At 38.6% G+C, this 20,015-nt stretch overlaps 1 protein-coding gene across 1 annotated transcript in view; it reads left to right on the top strand.

Moving 5' to 3' along the window:
* The window catches only part of C16H7orf50 (chromosome 16 C7orf50 homolog), a 123,527-nt gene extending 104,073 nt beyond the window's left edge, over nt 1–19,454 (top strand). Inside the window, exons 4-5 of the mRNA XM_036392161.2 lie at nt 11,409–11,490; nt 15,820–19,454. Coding sequence (XP_036248054.2) covers nt 11,409–11,490; nt 15,820–16,002 — 265 coding nt within the window. The 3' untranslated portion in view covers nt 16,003–19,454. The remainder of the gene's footprint in view (nt 1–11,408; nt 11,491–15,819) is intronic.
* The last annotated feature ends 561 nt before the right edge of the window (nt 19,455–20,015 follow it).

Genomic DNA, 20,015 nt, shown 5'->3' on the forward strand with positions numbered 1-20,015 from the left:
TAAATCTTTGAATTAATTTTATGGAAGGTCACAAGTACACCTCTCAAAGCATATTTCAGTAAAAGCTGCAGAGTGATTTACTTTGGAACCTTCTGTCTCTTTGCACTTCTGCCGTTTTTTCAGTGTGAAACAAAGCTGTCAAAATATTTACTTGGGCATTTTGTTCAGATATTCTCATATGGAAATAGTGTATTTAATAACATCATTAACATGAATTTACAAATCCTTTCATCTGACATCTATCATTTACTACGTCAACTGAAAAATACCTGACTGCTCAGCCCCGTCCTTAAAGAGATTTTGATATGTTTTTTTTAAACATACTGTCTCTATCTTCTCCCCACCATAGAAATGATAATGTGCTTTTCCATCATACCTTTCCTGATAGCATATCACAACTGTGTTTTGATAAATAAATGAGAAGTATTTTGACACTGATTTAATTCCTCTCATTATGACAGCTTTTGAGAAAGTGTTATGTTACCCCATTTTTTCAGGTGATAAATTAAACAGTGATGAAGTTTGTGACTCACCAGAGTCCCTGTACTGTTCAAAGGTCTCCTTTCAGAGAAGTGAGATGAGGGAAAGTAGACTTAACTTTCTTCTCATCTGAGCACAGGCTCTGTTTTCTTTGGCCCTGTACCAATGTCTGCTCCCAACAGACCTGCAGGGTTTTTTCTCAGTTCCTTCTTTTGAAAGTGAAGGTTGCATGGATTTTGTTCTGTAGTGGCATCTCATCTTTGCCTTTATTTATTGATAATTTTATCAATAGGATGGTTAAAACTTCTGCAATTTTTCACATATATGTTGCCACAATTATAAGTTGTATTAACAGTACTTAACTGCTGGACTGTAAAGTGCTTCCTTAGATGGGGAAAATTAGATTACATGTATTAAATCCATGAATACTTGGATAAAAATAGTTAAGGTTTCTTTGTCTGATTCTCTTTCCTGTAAAATAGCATCTTGATTTCCAAACCTGGTTAAGAAAAAATAATGTCTCCTTTTTTAATAACTAATTTCCAGTAAAATAAAATTTAGTATAAATGAATTTTCTTAACAGTTTATTAAATGTAGCCATTAGATATTTATCACTGACATGCAGCTTTCATCTTTCCATAGTATTATACAAAAGAGATTGCATCTAATTGAATAATTAAGCAGCTTTAATATATTATTTCATCTGGTATTACTTTCAGAAACCTTGTGAGATATATAAGGAGATTCAGAAGTCTTTAATAACAGACCAGTCTGCTTCAGGACTGTATCCTGACAGTAAGGAGACATCATCACTCCTCACTGAAGTGCTTAAAACCTCACACAAGCACTTTGATCTTTTCCATTTGTCTTTGGGGAGAATTTGGAAGTGTTCAGGTCAGATAAAACCAGAATAATTAAAATAATCCATTTCATATACAAGTATTACAACAAACTACCTCTTGATATTTTTTAACTAAAAGCAGATGGCAGGGGTTATTTACTTTATTTTGGGAATATTTCATTTGCAGGGAGGTTGCATTGAGGGAGTGTGAGGCACAGCTTTTTCTCCCAGCTTCTGAAGTCTGCTCTCCCCTGGCTCTCCAAAGTCCCTGCCTCACTCCTGGCTCCAAGCCCAGGCATCCCATCCTTAGTCCTCCTTCTGGCTTTGAGAAAAGGCATTTTGTGCTCACCCACCTTCCTCCATTCAGAGTAGGTTCTTGACATGGCAGAAGCACAGAAGGGAGTTTTTATGTTTTCTCTGTGTCATAAAATTCAGATCTGGGAGAATTAACACTGCTACTCACTTCCTCAAACACATTCAAACTATTCATCCAGTGCCCAAATACTCATAGTAGTGGTGAGGAGTTTTGTAGCTCTAGGGAATCATTTAGACTAGTCAGCCAAAGCCAGAATTAAAATTTAAAATGCAGTTGGCAATGATTATTAATCAATTAGCTCCAGGGAGCTGTCAGGGCTTCCTAACCAGAGTTAGAATAACAAGAAGTATTTTTGAAATAATAAAACTAGTTCCTTAATAAAACTTGTCTCCTCCTTCACACATTTATTAATAAGATGATGCCTAAAAAGGTATCAGTAATTACTTTTATATGAATGAAATTGAATTGGAATGAGAGCCATCTGCAGGAAGCAGTAATTGGCAGATCAATTTCTTTAAGCATACATGACTTGAAATCTTAGTAGTGCAGCACATATCACAGGGTATTGGAAGGGGGCAATCTTACACTGCCCTAAACACCTTGGTGTGACAGCAGATTTTATTATGCAGTGAGAGATAGCTGAATATCTCAGCTAAATCAAAAAAATGTGAGTGGGCTGTGAACTGCTGAACAATTCTAGGTTGATCTTGATATTGATATTGTCCCTTTGTAGAGCTCTTCTGCAAAAAGAAGAGTAAATCATTCTGTCAGGTTACAACCTGAGAGATTCAGATGCCATGGGGTCTGCAGCACTCCATCCACCTCTGCCATACCTCTGATGAGTGCAGCTGTGGGATGTCCAGGCTGGTATGTAAAAAATGACAAGGATGGCTGACATGTCTTTTTGTTTTGATTTTTTTTTAAGGTTTCTATATATATTCTTGTTGGTCCAGAATAACTCCAAATGTGGTACTTTTCACATGCACTGTAAGAGCCACTTGTGGGATGGGTTCTTTGAAGAGGGCTACATTTTCCTGTAGCAAAAATGAACTTTGCCTAACTAGCCAGCAATAAAAATGCTTGGATTTCATTAAGAACAAAAAACCCCTGCAAATGTAATTTCTGCAACAGTGCATCAAGGGCTGGTATCCAAATTGGTAAATAGCAGTTCTTCAATACTGTCCTGAGAGAACCCACTTCAGTAAAGGGGCTCAGTAGGAATTTGACAATCCAGTATTTGACAGTTTGACAGTTCTATACCTACAGGACACTGCCATCAGAACAAGCCAACTCTGTAGAAGAGTTACAGGGCCAGTCCTGCAGCACAGGCTCAAGGTTCAGCTTCCATTTGAGGGGGGAATTTCCCCTTTCCTGGAGGGTGCATGAGGGATGAGGGAGTCCCTGTATGCCACAAAGGATGGGATTGATTTGAGGCCAGCTCTTTGTCAGGGTTGTCAGGCAAGGAGGGGACACTGGTGGTGTCTGTTCACAGATGCTGCTGGCACCTCTCCTGCCTGGCCATCCTCCAGACTGCTGGCTGGGCTGGGTTTCACCCCTCAGAGGTGACCATGACCATGGTCCACCCTTTAAGCAGCTCCTGTTCCTCAAAAACCTGGGGGAACCCCACTGGGAAAGGTGCAGGAAGAGGATTTGAATCTTGTAGGGAGGAGAGGCCAGCTGGGACTAGATCTGCTGGATGCTGAGGCAGCAAGGAAAGATGTGCCTGGTTCTGAGATGTGGTGCAGGTCAGCATTTGGCATCTCCTTAGAACCAGAGCATTGCTTTTCCTTGTTACAGTGAAATGCTGCTCTGGACTTTGGAACTGCAGAAATCCCTTGGCTGTGGAAATCCCTGGGGCTTTTGCAAAGAGAAAAACCAGACAGAAACACCCAACCTGACAAATTGAAGACATCTGGGTACAGAAGGGCAGCTCATTTTCAGCAGTGCTGCTGCTCAGAGGCCCAGCTGGATGAGGCACCTTCCCAGGGTGCCAGCATCACTTTGCAGCCTCAGGGCTTCCTGAAACAGCCTGTGCAGAACAGAGGAACACAAACCTTCAGCTCGGTGTAACAGCACTAAATGGGTTCTTGGGTGTCCTGGATGGTTCAGAGCAAAGCCAATCAGCCAGCTTCAGTATCCAAATCCTCCTCCAAGTGCCCATTTCTTCATCCCTCCTTAAAAGCTTTCACAGATGAAGTTTCACATCAAGTTTTTTCTCTTCCAGCATTATTTTTAGCATTGCTATATGGAAAACCATGACACTTTCATACACTTCTTGTGTTTTATTAATAAAAAGTTTGGGTTTCTTTTAATGGGTTTTGTTGTTGTGCTTTTGTGATGGTGTACTTTTTTGTTTTCTTGTTTGTTTGGACATTTAAAGATTTAGAAGCTGATTTAAAATTTAAAAAGCAACAAAAATGAGCTCCTCATCTTGAATCTGTGCCTTTGCAGGAGTGCTCTGTACCACAATTGGACATTTTTTTGGTATAACAGTAAGGGAGAAGAGAATTGACCATATTTGTTTTTTCTGGGTCTGGTAGCATATCGCTCATCTGATCTTCAGAAAGCATTTATATAAATGGACTTGTGCCAACCTTTGGAGAGGATTTTACGTGCAGCTGCTCCTTACATGATTTTCATACAGAGTGTGGGGCCCTCTTTATCTCCTCGTACCCCCCAGGATGTTCTTCATGGGAGGGAGCCATAACAGTTGTTTTCATTTTCCCTTTCCCTTATTTCTGGTGCAGGAATCAGTGTGACCAGAATTAAGTGCAAGAAAAGATGGACATCTGGAGAGGAGATGGGACTTTGGGATAGCACTTGCTTGTATATTCCTTGCAGGAGCAGAACAGATTGGCTGTGAAGAGCTCAACTTCTATTTTTTCTTTTTCTTCTGTGATAATTCAACTCCTGCTTTGTGTTCTTTTTACAAATGTATGTAAAATAAAAAGCACATTTAGGTTAGAAATACAGTAATAGTAGCTGTGGGCTTTCAAGCCTGACCTTTTTGTTATTACTGAAAACAACACTAAGTTCTCAGCACATTATTACTGCTATATATACTTTTTTTTCAAATCAAAATGCAGTTTTGCTGCAGGTGGGCTAATGTGGATACCAGCAACTAAATAACTGTATCAGGAAAATAATTTTTAAAGAAATTGCAAAGGTTGAATGCTGTTGGCATTTGCAGGTGGGTTGGTGCCTGTGAGAAGCTGAATCACAGGGAGGCACCTCAGTGTATTGTACCAGATGCAAGAGGCAGGAGCTCTCCTCACGACCTGCTGCATGGTTTTGAGGCATTGTTACAATTTTCTGGGTCGACTTTTCTTCCCACCAATCATCTGTCTCATCTGTTTATACTTGAAGCTCTTCAAGGGAACGTCTCATGTTGCGTTTGAACAGAGCCTGTGGTGGCGGAGGAAGAGGATTTCGAGCTTGGCTGAAGCTGCAGGATGCAAACAAAATATAAAACCTTACAAATAATGGCAAGTGATAAAAGTACATGCAATAAAAGATTAGCTCTGATAAATATTTTATGTAGATCTAATCAAACTTGCCTTTATGGCACAAAGGCCCCTTCCTTTCACTTTATAAATACTTTCTAAGAAAATCCTGTGACCTGTTTGCTGCACAGATATAATCAGATGCAATCTGTCCTAATACTGGACATCAGGACAAAAATGGGACACTTGAAAGCACATTTATTTTTTCCTGCATGTGTGATTCCTAAATTTAAAAAGAGCTTCCTCCCCTTCCCTTTTCACAAGTCTATAGTCATTATACTGTGTCTAAACCAGATGGAAGAATATATTAAAAAATGTTTTTAAACCACAGATTGAAAAATGGTGCCAGGATTTTCAACCAAAAATGTGGCACTGATTCTAAAATCTGTTGACAATTTTAGAAAGTTTTCTTTTGGCAAACGAGCTCCATTAGTGTCTTTTCTTTCTTCCAGGAAAATAAGAAAAACCTTTATCTGAGTCATAATTTAGTTAGATTCCAAACTGGATTTGAGAATATCAGCATAAATATATTAACTTTCTCTAGGGGTTGGAGTTGGGACATAAACAGATTAATCCATAACATGAGAAAAACGCAGTTAAAGGCTATAGTTGTCTCTTATGCCTAATATTGGGTCTTACCACAGGTCTGTGCTTCCAGGATTTTAACTACAGCCATTCCAGTCCAGTCTCAGAAAATCTATCTAGAATTTAAATTTTGGCTGTTCTTTCCAAATGAGGACAATCAGCATCACACACTCTTGAACTGAGATTTCTTCTTACATTGGATTGAGCAATGAAGTTCTCCATGAGGCAGCTTTCTAGGCATGCAGTTTTGTGTGGAACACCAGACATTCAAAAAACATCTTTGTAAAAGTAAATCCATTCTAAATACCCCTGAGAGAAATAGAAGAAACTCTGAATACCCCCAATAAAAATAAACGCTTTTACATTTCCCTTTAAATAATTGTACGTGTTGTAACTGGAGAAAAAATTATTATTCCTACTTCACTATATGCTCTATAAGGGCATATGTTAAACTTCCATCCACATCCATATATTTTTTATATATCCATATAAAACCTCCATCCATAAAATGGCTCTTCTCCCACAAGAGTGAGCTTATGCCAAATTTTTGCTCCCTCTGTGCTGCTTCCAGGGGTTCCAGGGAGCCTCTTTGAGGTGCAGCATTCCCTGCTCACCTGTTGGCCATATGTGCATTGGGCTCACCTCTGGACTGCCCTGATAACAGCATTCAGAGTTTCCAAATTCAGGCCTTATAAGGGCAGTGAGTTGTCTTAAACCCCAGTGCATGGGGTTTTAAAGAGGCTGCAATTGTGTGCATTGCACTGTGAAATATTCCAGCACATCCCTTGAGTGCCAGGGGTTTCAGCAAGGCTTTAAATATCTTGAAGGGAATTTTTTGGAGTATGGTTGTTCTTTATTGAGGAAACACCTGTTATCCACATTTTATGGGTAGGGTGGTGAGCTCAGGAATGGTGCAGAGAGTTTAGGGAATAAAGGGTCTGACTTGATTCCTGCAAGCCTTAATTGTGTGCCATAACTCCTGTTCAGCCTCCCTTGGGGTGGAAGGACACAGGTGATCCTTAAGGACAGGTTGCAGAGTGGTGAATAACTGTGTATCAAAACAGAAAGGTACCCAGGGGAAGAATGTGACCATTTCTTTGTAGTGTTGTTGAGTGTTGATGCTTTTAATGTTTTCCATAGATCTTTTCTGTGGAGCTCTGACTTTGGTGCAGTGGGTCAGACCCGTGGCTCTGTCCCTCCTCTGGGGGAAGCTTGGGAATGTCAGACATGGGATAAATCACAGGAGAGCTCCAGGAGCCTGTGCTCTGAGCTGCTCCTCAGGGCTGGAGAAAACTTTCAAGTTAATTCCCTGATGCTAAACCTGGGCTGTATGCTGGAGAAATCCAAATTTGGTGGCAATCTGCTTTTCCTTGGATAGATACTGAGGCTGAAAGGTGTATCCAGGGTGGGCTGCACTGCCAGGAGCACTCATCTGGAGCAGTGGATGTAGGTGAGATGTCCTTGCATCTGGCACACAGCAGTGCTCTCGTGTGCTCTGGAAGGTGTCAGCAGTCACATCCCTGTCTGTCTTTCTGGTTTCTGGAGACTTGTCTCCCACCCAATAATTTTTTCAAGTGGAATCAGTAAAATGGTTGATTCTCAGCCCTGAGCTTTTCTGCACTCAGTGATTATTTGCTGGTTGTGACAGCTCTGTAGAGTTTTGTCTTGGCCAGTAGTCTCAGCAGATGCATTGTGTTGACTTCCTGAATCCAATTTGTAACAATAATGGTTTTTTCATACTGTGTTTCTGGAACCAATTTGCCTGCTTTCCCTTCCCCATCTCCTTCTCCCAAGACACCCCAGCGAGAGCTCTGCCCTGCACACTCCAGTCGCCTTCTGTTTGCCTCCTTCCACTGCCTGAATTCCCATGTTTTGGGAGTAGATTTATGGGAGATGACTGTAGACACACTAAAAGTCATTTATGAGATAGACCAGTGAGAATCTTGGGCTGCTTTTCTACATGAGACTCTCCTGCTAAAAAACAAAAGCCCAAATGTAAAATTTCCTAAGCTGCTTGATTTATTTGATTCATTTCCTCTGTCTATTCAATTTCAAAGCCATTTAGGAAGATCATTCGCACAAACATTTAAGTTCTCTTTAACTAAAGTCAACCAATGTGCTTTTTCAATGAGCTGGAGCTCATGAGAAAGATTCAAACATTAGCAGTGTAAAGAAGGCAATTAGTGTTTGTACAATATATTGAAAATTAGCCCGAGGCACACTGGAATAATACATGTTTTACAAATGTATATTTTTCAACCAGCTCCGTAGTTTGTACTAGATCCTGACACAGATCATTCCAGAAGCTACCAAATGAATTCAAACTGTGAAAGAGGTTGCAATTGTCTATAAAAAAAGGGGTTTAACTGTAATGTGGTTGGTTTTGCTCTGTATATTTGATCACTCAAAGGAAAAGCCTTTTTTCCTGCTGTAGTATGTCAAGGAAGCTTATCTGCATGTAAACAGCAAAATGAAATCTCTCTTGTGCTGTAAGGGTTGAAGTTTTCTAGTTTAGAAGTTGAGCATTTCTAAAAATGTACTCATGATGTCATCCTGATAACAGAAGGAACTCCTCTCACTTCGTCATGGAGTGATTCTTTTCCACAGATTTTAAAGCTGTCACAGGAGTAGGAAAAAGCTGCCATAATCATAGCAATCAGTGGAAAAGTTTTATTTTAATAACTGTTGGGGGAGCAGCTGTCATGTTATCTGCACTAAAGATTGTGCACCCATTGTCAGGAGTGTTTTGCCCACAGTTTGATAGGAATTTGGGTCAAGAGAAGGACCATTTTCCTGAAAGGGAAGAAACAAGCATTGTTGATTCAACCATGGAGGGAGTACCAGTTAAAAACTTCAGAGTATTTTCTGAAAATAGGAATACACCTATAGCTATTAAGGAAAATACTGTTTTTTCTTGTTTTAATAATGTAGTGTTTAATTCTAATAGGACAGATCACAAAACAAAGAAATGCCTTGTGAGGTGCTATAATGGACACAAAATGTACTTTCTACAGTTGATTAAGTTAAAGTATTTGTTGTTTATATGAATTATTGTGGTTTATATAGAGCAGAAACTTTCAGGAAGACAAGCTAAAACTTTTGTTTGTTTCTGCAAGAGAATTCACAGGAGTTAAAGTCCATATGGCATCTTGGATGCAGGAGTACAACAACTCTCCTTAACTTGTAGAAGAGAGCATATGGTTTTGGTAATAGGTTAATAAGAGCAATTAACCTTATAGTGCACTCATTTGTTGGTCTCAGTTGTTTATAAACTAGGTAATAAAGATATTTTAACATCCTATAGTTTTATAGGAGATTAAGTGAATCAGGCTGTATTTTTTAAGCTTCAGTGCCAACAGTACTCAGGTGATACTGTGATAGAAACATAACATTAGCAGAGTAGAAGATTCAGAGTACTCTGTGGTGTGTCCAACCAATGGGTATCATCACAAATGTTGAAATACATAGAACTAGTTTAGAGAAATACAAACATATGTTAAAGGTTTTCATTAGCAGAGGAACTGTTTTCCTGGGATGCAGTCACAGATCTGTCACTCAGCTTGTTCTTGTCACTTTGCAAAGACTGTAATGTGAACTGTTTCCAGGCTTTATTTACATAGAAAAGAATGCTAAGCTTACCTTCTTCTTCTTGAGGATGAGCCTCATAAAAGAACAGGCTAAAAAAGCACCATCATTGCTTTGTTTTGTTTGTTTTGAAGGACTTCCTGCAGAAGTCTCAGTTTCTCTGTTAGGAGCTGCTGTGTTTGCCTGGCAAACAGAATCAGTGGGCACAGGGTACAAATGAGCAGGTTGCTTTTGGCCCCACAAACTGGCCCCACAAGAAAAGCCATTTTTACTTCATTCTCTGTTGGCTCTTCACACTTCAGGTGGTGTCATTTGTTGTCCAGCTGGGCACCTTGCTGCAAAGACACCGAGGGTTCTGTGATTTTGTTTGAAGAGTACTTTGGGTTCTGGGCTGTGGGTGATGGGAGAAGGGATGGTTTCACCATAATAATGGTTTTTCATTTAATTCTATAACTTGTCAGCTTTTTGGCCTCCTGCTTTTGTGCAATATATGTTTTGAAAGCTTCTGCCTACTTATTTGGTTACTATATTATTTTTCCAAAAGAAGCCTCTAAACCAGCTCATCTGTAGAATTTAGCTCAAGCACATAAAGGATGATATATTGTGGTTATTGGTTTTGTCTGTCCTTCCTGATTTACTGTTAATTGTCTGATGTTTACCTTATATTTTGGTTATAAGGTATTTTAATATTTTTACCTGATGATAATCCTAATGAGCTGTGATTCTTTTTCTTTATTCTGAATTTGAACATCAAGACAATAATTTCTTTCTTTAGGTTTTCTTCAGAGGCTTCCATGAAACCTTTCTATACAAATTTGTGGTCTCATTTTTTTTCTCTTTCATTGAATTGACTGAACAATGTATTTGCTGGTGCAGCATTCACCAAAGATGAGGACTCTTTTGCTTTATTAGACTTGACAGTGTTTAAACAATACTAATTCTCATACCCAGCTGGCTTTTCAACTGATTTCTGTGCTCTCTATTGCTCTGTAAAACAAGCTGGAACATTAATGGCATCTTGCATGCTACCCTCGGGAGACCTACTTTTCTTTAGAGAAAAATCAAATAAATGTGAAAGTTTCTCTCGGTTTTCTCCTTATATTTTTTTCTTTCTTTTCAAATGATACTTTAATTTACTGTCAGATTTTGTACATGTCACAATATTAATTTTCAGGCACATTATTTTAAAAAGTAGTCTTCATTTTATAGACAGATTTACTGATTTGCTAATTTTTTAATATAAATAAATGTCTTTATCTAAACCAAAATATACCAGCTTTAAAAACACGTTCAAGATGCACATGAATGTGCTATTTTAACCCAGCTAAAATTTTGTATATTGAAAATGTGTTTGCCAAACAGCCAACAAACATTTGCAGATGTTAATCATTTGTTCAGCCTCTCACTTTTAACAGGATTGAGTATTCTTCATGTGAGAGAGAGAGAGACATAAACCCCCATTTTTCTAGCCTATAAATATAAATATTTAAGTCATGAATTTAGACAAGCCCAAACCTTAAAACATTTTCTGCTGAAGGATGAATTTTGTCTGTTTAGAGCAGCCATCTGTGATGGGCAGCAGCCATTGCTGAGGTGACCATTGTAGCACAAGTCCCTCCTTCCAGTCCTTCAGAAGCTGCTTAATTTCATATAAATTTCAGTTAATTGTGAAACAGCAACTTTCTGAAACCCAAGCTTGATTCTTGCCCTCTGCAGATCCCCAGATTCTCAGTTTGCCCTGCAGCAGGGGTAAGGATTTGGGGTGCTCCATTGTCCTGGTCAAATGAGGGCAATGACCTGTCATAAAGGACTGGCCAAAGCTGGGGGGTGAGATTTGATATTTAACTTCAAGGAATCAGTCCTTTCTGAAGAAAATTTCTAACCTTCTTGGCTTTAATATCTCCTATAATTTTTTGCAGAGAGGCCAGGTGGCCCTGTACAAAATGTGTGCCAGTGTCAGTGTCCCACAGTGCCATAACACTCCATGTCATGCATACAAAGTCACTTGGAAGCCTTGTAGGGAATATTTTCTAAATACAGAATGTTTTGATATCACAGTATTCCATTTAAGTAATTTTTTCCCCCTAATTTTCTACAGCTGGTCTAAAAACCCAGAAAAATGGAAGTTTCAGAAGACAAGACAGACGTGGCTTCTCCTGCATATGTATGATAAAGAGAAGGTTTGTATTGGTTCTGCTTTTTCTCAGAAAAAATATGATACAGTCTTTTACATTAGTTATAGCTATTCTTTTTTAACCAAAACTTCCTAGTACTTGTCCCATAATTTTTTAGTAACTTAGAAATTACTTTGTTTTTAACCAAGATGCTGAAGCATTTTAATTGCTCGTCGATCTTTTTATTTTGTTGGTGATCATTGCCCTGTGCATGCTACATTTTTATACTTGATATATAGCAAGCATAAAGAGAGCAGATTCATGATTTATTTAAATCAGGGGTTTGCTGAGAATTTGAGTCATATCCTTAGTTTGAATTTCCTAATGTGGAACCCAATACTGCAAACCACAGCTCTCATATTGTTTCAGATATCTCTGGGCTCCATGGAAGATGTACAACCATATTGCCAAGATGTTAAAATAGCTCTCTCATTTAAATATAAGTGAAACCTGATGTTTATTGTGAAAAGCATAAAGTATAACCAGAAGCCAGACTTGAATCCATACTGAAATCCGTTCATTTCATAACTTAAAACACAACATAAATTGAATTTCCAATAAGTATCTGACCATTGTGGTATCAAATGAGGGTGTCAGGTCATTCATTTTGTTGTGCAATAGAACAAACCTCTGCCCATTTGCACAGTGCCTCACTTATTGGTTCATTTTGTTGACATTCAGTTAAGTTTTGCTGATTTTTTTGTGTGCACTTGAACATTTACTCATACCAATCATCCTGACCCAAATTAGTCAGCAGCTCTAAAGCCAATCACCTGACATTGGGTGTTACCTTTTTAGACCGCCAGACAATTAACAACAGAGTTTCATGAAGGCAAAAATGTTCACATGGTGTAAATACTTTAAAAAAGATGGGTTGCAGAATACAAATTTGATTTTTGGTTCTGGGTTGTTTGCTCTATCTTCTGTTTTTTAAGTTTCTCTCTTTAAAGTCTTTATCAACCTTTCAAAATCAGTGTATGCTCTTCAAAGCTACCTAGAAATTGTTTGGCAGGCAGAAGGATGTTTTTACTTTTTTTACCTGTTTACTTTGGTTTTGTATTGAAATATGCTGGGACACAATGAACTGTAAGTACCATTTGTTTTATGTATCAAAATACAGTTTAACTCCTTATTTCTCAACACTGAAATGAAACTTCCTTTTTCTTAGAATTCTGCTGGAAGTGCTCTGATTTATTTAAATTCACATATTTTGTAGTTTAATAATCAGAGGAGCATTGAATATGCGCTTCAGAGAATGATTAACATCTGCATCCAGATTTAGTGATGTTAGTAGAACTGCTCAAGTGCTTATAATTAAGCATATGATGAAGTCTCTTTCTTCATCAGGACCATAGGGAGGGCACACCCAGCTTCTTTTGAATATTTTTTTATACCCAAATTCAACTTCCTGTCCATTACAGAATGAAATCTGTTGGTAATCCAAGCATGACTAAAGTACAAAAGGAGACAGAAGTTTCTTTCCTTCCTAAGCCACATCTTTGATCTCATGGTGTCACTTGGATGCCTACTGAAGAGCCATACAAAGGCCAGAATTGAGTTTCCTGTACTGATAGGCCTCTTTCTGTAAGAAATAAGTTGAGGTTTTAAAATTTGCTAGATAAATGGTGTTTTAAGCTCCTTTAAAATCCATCTGGTGGCTGGCTGACAGCTTCCAAGCCAGGCCTGTGTACCTATGGCGTGTATACTTCTCCAGCACCCAGGATTAAATAAACACTAGGTTATGTGTTGGTCTTTATCATCTGGCACAGCATTTTTAGGAAGTTACTAGATCAGTCTTCAGCCTCTAGACTTCAGGGGTGGTGGGGTGGCTGAAGTTTCCTTGGGAGGTGACCCAAAATGCAGCCTGGCAGCAATGAGCTGAGCTTCTCTCTGCTGGTGTCTGTGTTTGCTTTGCAAAATATGTGGGTGCCTGCAGGTCTCCGGGTCTGAAAATACAGAGTTGCAGAGGGTAATTTAAAAGTGATAACTGTTCTTTTCCTGGTACTCTTTCCTAGTGTTTCCCTGCTTTTCCCAAAGACAGGAATTATTTCACTTGGGATTATTTCCATATTAATCAGCTCCAGTGTATATTAGGAAGTTAGGACAGAGGAATGATTGGTGTGTGAGAGAGAAAAAGAAACAAGAAAAAGGTCAAAACATTTTAACAAAAGAATAATAACAAAATCCCATAAGCCTGGCTTTGACTTCCAGAGCCATGCTGGGAGATCTTGATCTCCAATTTCAAACCAGCCTTGAACTGACCTTGGAAGAAGGATTGTGTTCCTCCTTGGAAAACCTCACCAAGACCCCTGAAATTACTGCTTTTGTACTACTGTATTTGAAGAATTAAAATTTGGATTTCATTAACTTTCTTTGTGTGTTCCAGTCCTTGCTATGGCTCTGCTGTCTGTGTAAGTCAGGAGGAAATATGATCTTACCTTGCCCGTGGGCTGCTGTGTTGTGAGCTCCTGATGAAATAAACCTCAGAGCTGTGTTATGTTAAAGGAAAAAAGTCAGACTTTTTGAACACTAGGACACCCTTAGGGCCAAATGCTAAATGTTTTCTAGGCTTCAGGCAGCCTCATGTTAAGTCTGCACACTTAGGATTTCTAAATTTAGAGCAGGCTTTCAATTGCCCCCTCAAGCAGTTTGCTTAAATGATATAATAATAACTGTACTTCCACAGGTATGTCTGTGCCATGAGCTCTGAGAACAAGAGTTGTAAATTACAGAGATAATTTGGCCAAGGTTTGAAATGTGGAAATGTTGCTGACTTTAAAAGCTCAGCACTGAATATCTACATTAAAGGAACACTGTCACACTGGAATTGTTTGTGTCTAAATGGGTTCATCTGTTATTCATGCCAGCTTATTGTGAGTGAAAACTTTCAAAAATGTAGATATTTTTCATTGTGTTTGATTTGTATAGTATAGCAACGCTTCATATATCATCCATTTCAGTATTAGTCATTGTAAAATTAATATTTCTTTTGTAACTGCATTGTTTCTTTAATGCAAGAGTGTTTGTGTGAAGAATTAGAAGGCTTTCCATAGTGTACAAGTTACAAGGCTGAACGCAGACTGAAGTTTTGATTTATTACTTTGTAATACCCCTGATTGATGAAGGCAGTGTTGGAATATTTTTTCTTCCTCTTCTTTTGGAGTGATAGAAGTTTTAGTGATCAAAGTTCGGCTGCCAAATGTCCATGGAGGAATAAGTTGTAAATTAAGTGTCTGTTGAAGCTCTGTCTTCTCTGAAATGTTGATACTTTGCAGAATCGAAACCGCCCTCGAATAATTACTCTCGAATCCTTTAAATACTTACGTATGTGTTTAACTTAACTCACGTCAAGTTATATGTGTAAAGTTAAACATGGAGAAACATATTTGCAGGGTGAGATCATTTTAACATCTCATGATTCACAGCAAAAAATATCCTGTTATTGGCTGAAACCTGCTCCACAGATACACAACATGAAGTTGAGATCAGCGTAGGTCCGTTCACATATTCCTTTTGAAAGTACTTACTCAGTATGAAGTACTGAATAAATCCTTCCAAAGTCCTTGCTAAATTATTGTCAAGATTAATATAATGATCATTTAAATTGTGTGTTGTAACAGATAAGCTAAAACTTAATCTCTGACTAGTTAATTAGAAAGGGAGTGAAATGTGGATAATGCAACTGTAGATGACTAAAGTGCTTTTAATGTTAGACATGTTGGTAGAGCCTATCAGTTTTAGTCAGCATGATTTAAAAATTATTTCCATATGTCTGAATTTGAGTTTGTTTTTCAAATTAAATTCTAGTCCTTTGTATAAGCATTCTGTCAAAGTGTGCAGTGGTGGGTGGTATCTCATCTTAGCAAACAATTTTTGAGTGAGGGGAATTCCAGCAAAATTCTTTCCTCAGACATATGCATGCAATTCTCACTGAATTTAGTGAGATTTACATCTGTGTTTCCAAAAGGAGGGTTTGGCTAATGTGTTTTGTTTTTTCTTCCACCAACCCTCAGAGCCTTGGGCTCCCTGTCAGGCAGTGTTTGCATTTGCTGATCAGCGTTTCCACATCTGCTGAGCATTTCCTCTCAGATGCTTTGCCCATCTGAGCACATGACAGTCCTCTCACCAGAGTCCATCCATCCCTCCTGGCAGCTTGAACCTTGGCAGGAAATATTTCCACTTGGATTTCCACTTGAAGTTGGACTTTGGCAAACACCAAAGCCTGTGCCATTCTCCTGATTGTCTTTCAGGTGATGCTGTGATGTGATTGTGAATACGTATTGAGGGGGGAGATAATAAACCTGTTTTTCCTTCCTTTTCTTTTTTTCTTCCAAGGTTCCAGACAAGTATTTCACCATTTTACTGGATTATCTGCAAGGGCTTCAGGGCAATGCACGAGACAAAACTGTGCAGAAAGCTGAAGCTTTTATGAAGGAATTTGATGGTTCTGATGGAGAAGACCCAAACCTGCTGGGGAAGTGCGAGCGCATCAGACAAGTTCTACAACTGCTGTCCTGAGAGTATTTCTGTGTCATAATTGTTGTCTGGTGAGGGAAGGAGAGGATGTCACACACTGAGGCTGTAAAGAATTTGTAAAGATAATACTAAATTTTATCCTCGTAATTTTTTGCAATTGAAAATATTTATCGTGTTTTGAGGCGATGAAATAAAAATAACGTATATAGTCCATAGTCTTGCTATTAATCTTATTGCAGCTCTTTAGAAGAATAAACCTCTCTCCCTCTCATTAGTTTTTCTACATCTCCCCCTCTAATTACTGTTAAGTATGAGGAACATTGCAGCTCTTAATACAAAGAGCAAAGGAACCAACATAAGGCCTGGAGGGTCTTTTACAATGGCAGCTTTTAAAATGATTGTACAGTGGAGCGTGTGCTCAGCCAGCTGTAATTTCTCACTTTCAGCTTCAGAAGGATGTCACTTGGATTTGGGAAGGATCATTTTCAGTCTGTTGAACACAGGTTGTATAACACAGTTGCTTATTAGTACTTCACACGGTGATCTGGAGATACCATCAGCTTTGTTGGTTTTCTTTTTATATTTTAAAGTTTTCAAATGCATTAGGGCAATAGTTTAGTTACTCAGATAACGCACTGATGGGAACAGATCAAATCCTTGACTATATGTGGTGAAATCATCACATTGTAGCTAAAATTAGCCTACAATCAGAAGTGCTGTGCTGTATCCAGCCTGCCAATGTTGCATTTTCCTCTTCCTCTTGCAACTGGCATCCAAAAGAGTTAATTCATGCTCATTCCTTTTGGCATGGGACGTTTGGCTGTTATGAATGTGCTGAAAGTGAGGCTTTCAAGTAAAAACCAAGGACATTAATTACTCAAAGTTGGATGATTGGCTTATTTAATAACACTGGTATTCAGACAGAGTTCTTGACCTGATTCTTTAATGTTTCTGCAAACATTGTTCATACTTTATTAATAACAACTGTATGAAAAGTGTGGTGGTGTAAGAGTGGCTGTCTTTGGGAATTACAGCTTTAATTTGGGTGGGTGAAGGAGGGGAGGATCTGTGGAGGATCTGCAGGCCTGATTTTCCAATAAGAAGCATTTGAGTGGATTTGACAGCTTTCATCGTCATGGCTTAGTACAAATCTTTGAAAGTATGAAATGTATTAGTAATGACTAATAACTTATGCTTTCTGACTTACTGAGGAGGATGTTTTCAGGCAAAAAAAGACTAGAAACCAGCATGCCCTCCTCTAAAAGAATAACTGGGATGGAGTTTGGCACAAGAATGGGCAGAATTGAGCAGCAATGTCCAGGTTCTTCATTGAGCTGCTGACAGTGCCTCAGGGCACAGCTGGATGAGGGCTGCAGAGGAGACAGAGCCAGAGCCTTTCTGAGCTGTATAGCACTGATCTTCCAGTGAGAAACCTGGTGAAAAGGATCTGTAATAAAAAGAAGTGATCCTGACATTTAGTGAACTCATAAAGATCATTGGGGTCATATATTTTACATGTGAGAATATGCAGCTGGGAAAGGCTGCCATCACTCCAAGCAGAAGCTGATATTTGTTTCTTTCCATGAGGGAAAAATAGGAGTTTTTCAGGAATGAAGTTTTCAAAGTGTCTTTTTGTGAGTTTATCATTGCATGTTAGATGTCAGAGAAGAATTTTTGTTCTCCTTCAAGACATTTGAACATCACCACTTTTGATTTCTCTGTCACACAAAAATGTGAGTCCTCATTGTGCACTCAATATACCTCCTAGCTTAAAAGCACGAGCACATTGCAACTGCACTTTGGAAGAGAATTGTAAAAAAAGATGATGAAGGTAAGATCTGGGCAAAAATATTGGGAGCATTTTATGATTTTGACATATTTGGCAAGATTTGCCTTTCTTGGACCTTAGTTCTGATCATGTATAAATGCTGACAAATCTGTAAGAAGAGAAGCTTTGTAGATCAAGAATGTCATGTTTCATTTTATATCAAATTAATATTAAAAGCACACAAGGCCTGTCAATCTGGAGGCCATGTGAACAGTACTATTTGCAAAAAAAAGTTGGAGCCTTTCACCAGCACAGTAATGGCCCCTGGGAGTAGGTCATGCTCTGCTCTCCTCTTCCTCAGCTGCAGTTCCAGCTTTCCCTTCAGTCCCACTGATTGCTGGGAGAAGGTCATGGTCCTGGGGCTCTGCTTCTTGCAGTTATGGAAAATTCAGAAGCTACAGTTGAAGGTAGTGTTTGCTGTGGTTGTGTTTGGCAGAGAAAGCAAAGCATGGTTCTTCCTGCCACGTGCCTTTTGCTGTAGGTACTGTCCAATAGTCAGAGGGGTCTTGAAATTGGGTAAAAGATTTGTCAAACTGCTGCTTGGTGGTGCTGTGTCTTGCATATCAGAGCTCAATGTGAAATATTCTAAGAGTTGTCTAATACTAGTGCAAATAGAAAAGGACACTTTAATTACATTTCATTTTTTTACTTTGCACCTTTTCTTCAAGAATCTTCAGCCGTTTGTTTTGGCAAGCAAGTCATCCTCACAACAGCCAGGAAATGCAAGAACACTCATTTTTGGGAGATCTGTATTGCTAGACCTGTTTAAAAGACAAGATTGTGAGGACCCAGAGAGCTTATCCCACAAACTGCCAATGCTGTAGTGGCTCTGGCAAGCAAATCTTGCCTTGTCCATGTGCTATCCACCACACCAGCCTCTGCTTCCTGCTCAGCCTGGCATTTTCATCCTTGGATTTACATTATGTGATGAGTAAGTCTAGAAAAATCTCCTCCATCGTGCATTTTAAATTATTTATCTTAAATTATTAAGTGTGCAGTAAGTTACTGAATTCCTGGAGCTGGTTGGAGCTGTGTGGGAAGATGTCATCTGGCACTTTATTCCCTTTTTTTCATGTACAGTTTTCAAATCTCAGCGTTGCTTGTATCTTAGGCAATCACATGGGCACAGATAGGACAAAATCTTGTCTTTGCCTCTGTTTGAATCAGTCTGCTGTGTTAATAAAAATTGCATCCCAGGCTGGAAGTAGCAGTGTACAGAATGACAAATTACATCTTCATCTGCCTGCACTAATCGCCTTCTCGTTGAGTTAATCTGCATTGTGTGGCTCTGGCTAGCAGAATGCATGTCCTAAGAGAATGCTGAAGTCAGGGCTTCCAGGCAAAATAAAGGAACACTAATTACTTAGAATTGCTTAAAGCTGGAACTGTGCCTCTAATGGAAGTACTAATTACTCAAAATTTGACAGTGGAAGAATTTCCCTTTAATTTGGCTGATCCTTGCTGTGGGTTGTGTATCTATTTGGTTCTCCACTGTCTGCCCACAATTTTGTTATCACCATTGTAAAATTACTGTGTAAATGAATTGTGTTTGTATTTGGAAAGAGCATCTTGGGCTTGTTGAATGTGTAGTTTATTTCCTTATTTCCTGTCACTGGAAAATTGCTCTGCTGTGTTTCTCTTCATTTTAAAGCAAGGTGATTATTGACTCATCTCCCATTATTTCAAATAGCTTAGAAATGCATATCTTTGGTTTGAGCTTGGGGGTTTTGGTTTTGTTTTGTGGGTTTTTCTAAATTTTGCCATTGAGTAAGGCAAAGTAAAAAACATTAAAATCTACTCACATTTCTGCAAATCAATGTCAAAAACAACAATCATAAAAGAGATTTAAGTTGCAAAATCAAGCACTCAGAAAATTAGAAAACATAAGACTGGAAATTGTCTGTGTAATTTAAATTTTACTCCTTCATGCATAAATGGTAGGATGGAACTTCTTAATTATGTCATCAGGGTAGTGTTTTCCTTTGTGTGCAATTGGTAAGTTATTTATTCAGTGTTTTCCTTGCAGCTCTGCTGCTCTTCTCATTTTCAAAAAGTAAGTCCCAAAGCCAGAGAAGTAACTTTGCAGTTGGGCTTTGATCCTGCACAGAAATAAGCAGGAACTTTCATTTTCCTTTGGTGAAGGAACTAGTCATAGATGTTTCATCACAAATGCTCCCTTTAAAACATGTTTTAATGTTCTGATTCATTTACAGTCAAAATACTGAAT

Source organism: Molothrus ater, chromosome 16 (genome assembly GCF_012460135.2).
Source record: "Molothrus ater isolate BHLD 08-10-18 breed brown headed cowbird chromosome 16, BPBGC_Mater_1.1, whole genome shotgun sequence".
Classification (NCBI taxonomy): Eukaryota; Metazoa; Chordata; class Aves; order Passeriformes; family Icteridae; genus Molothrus; species Molothrus ater.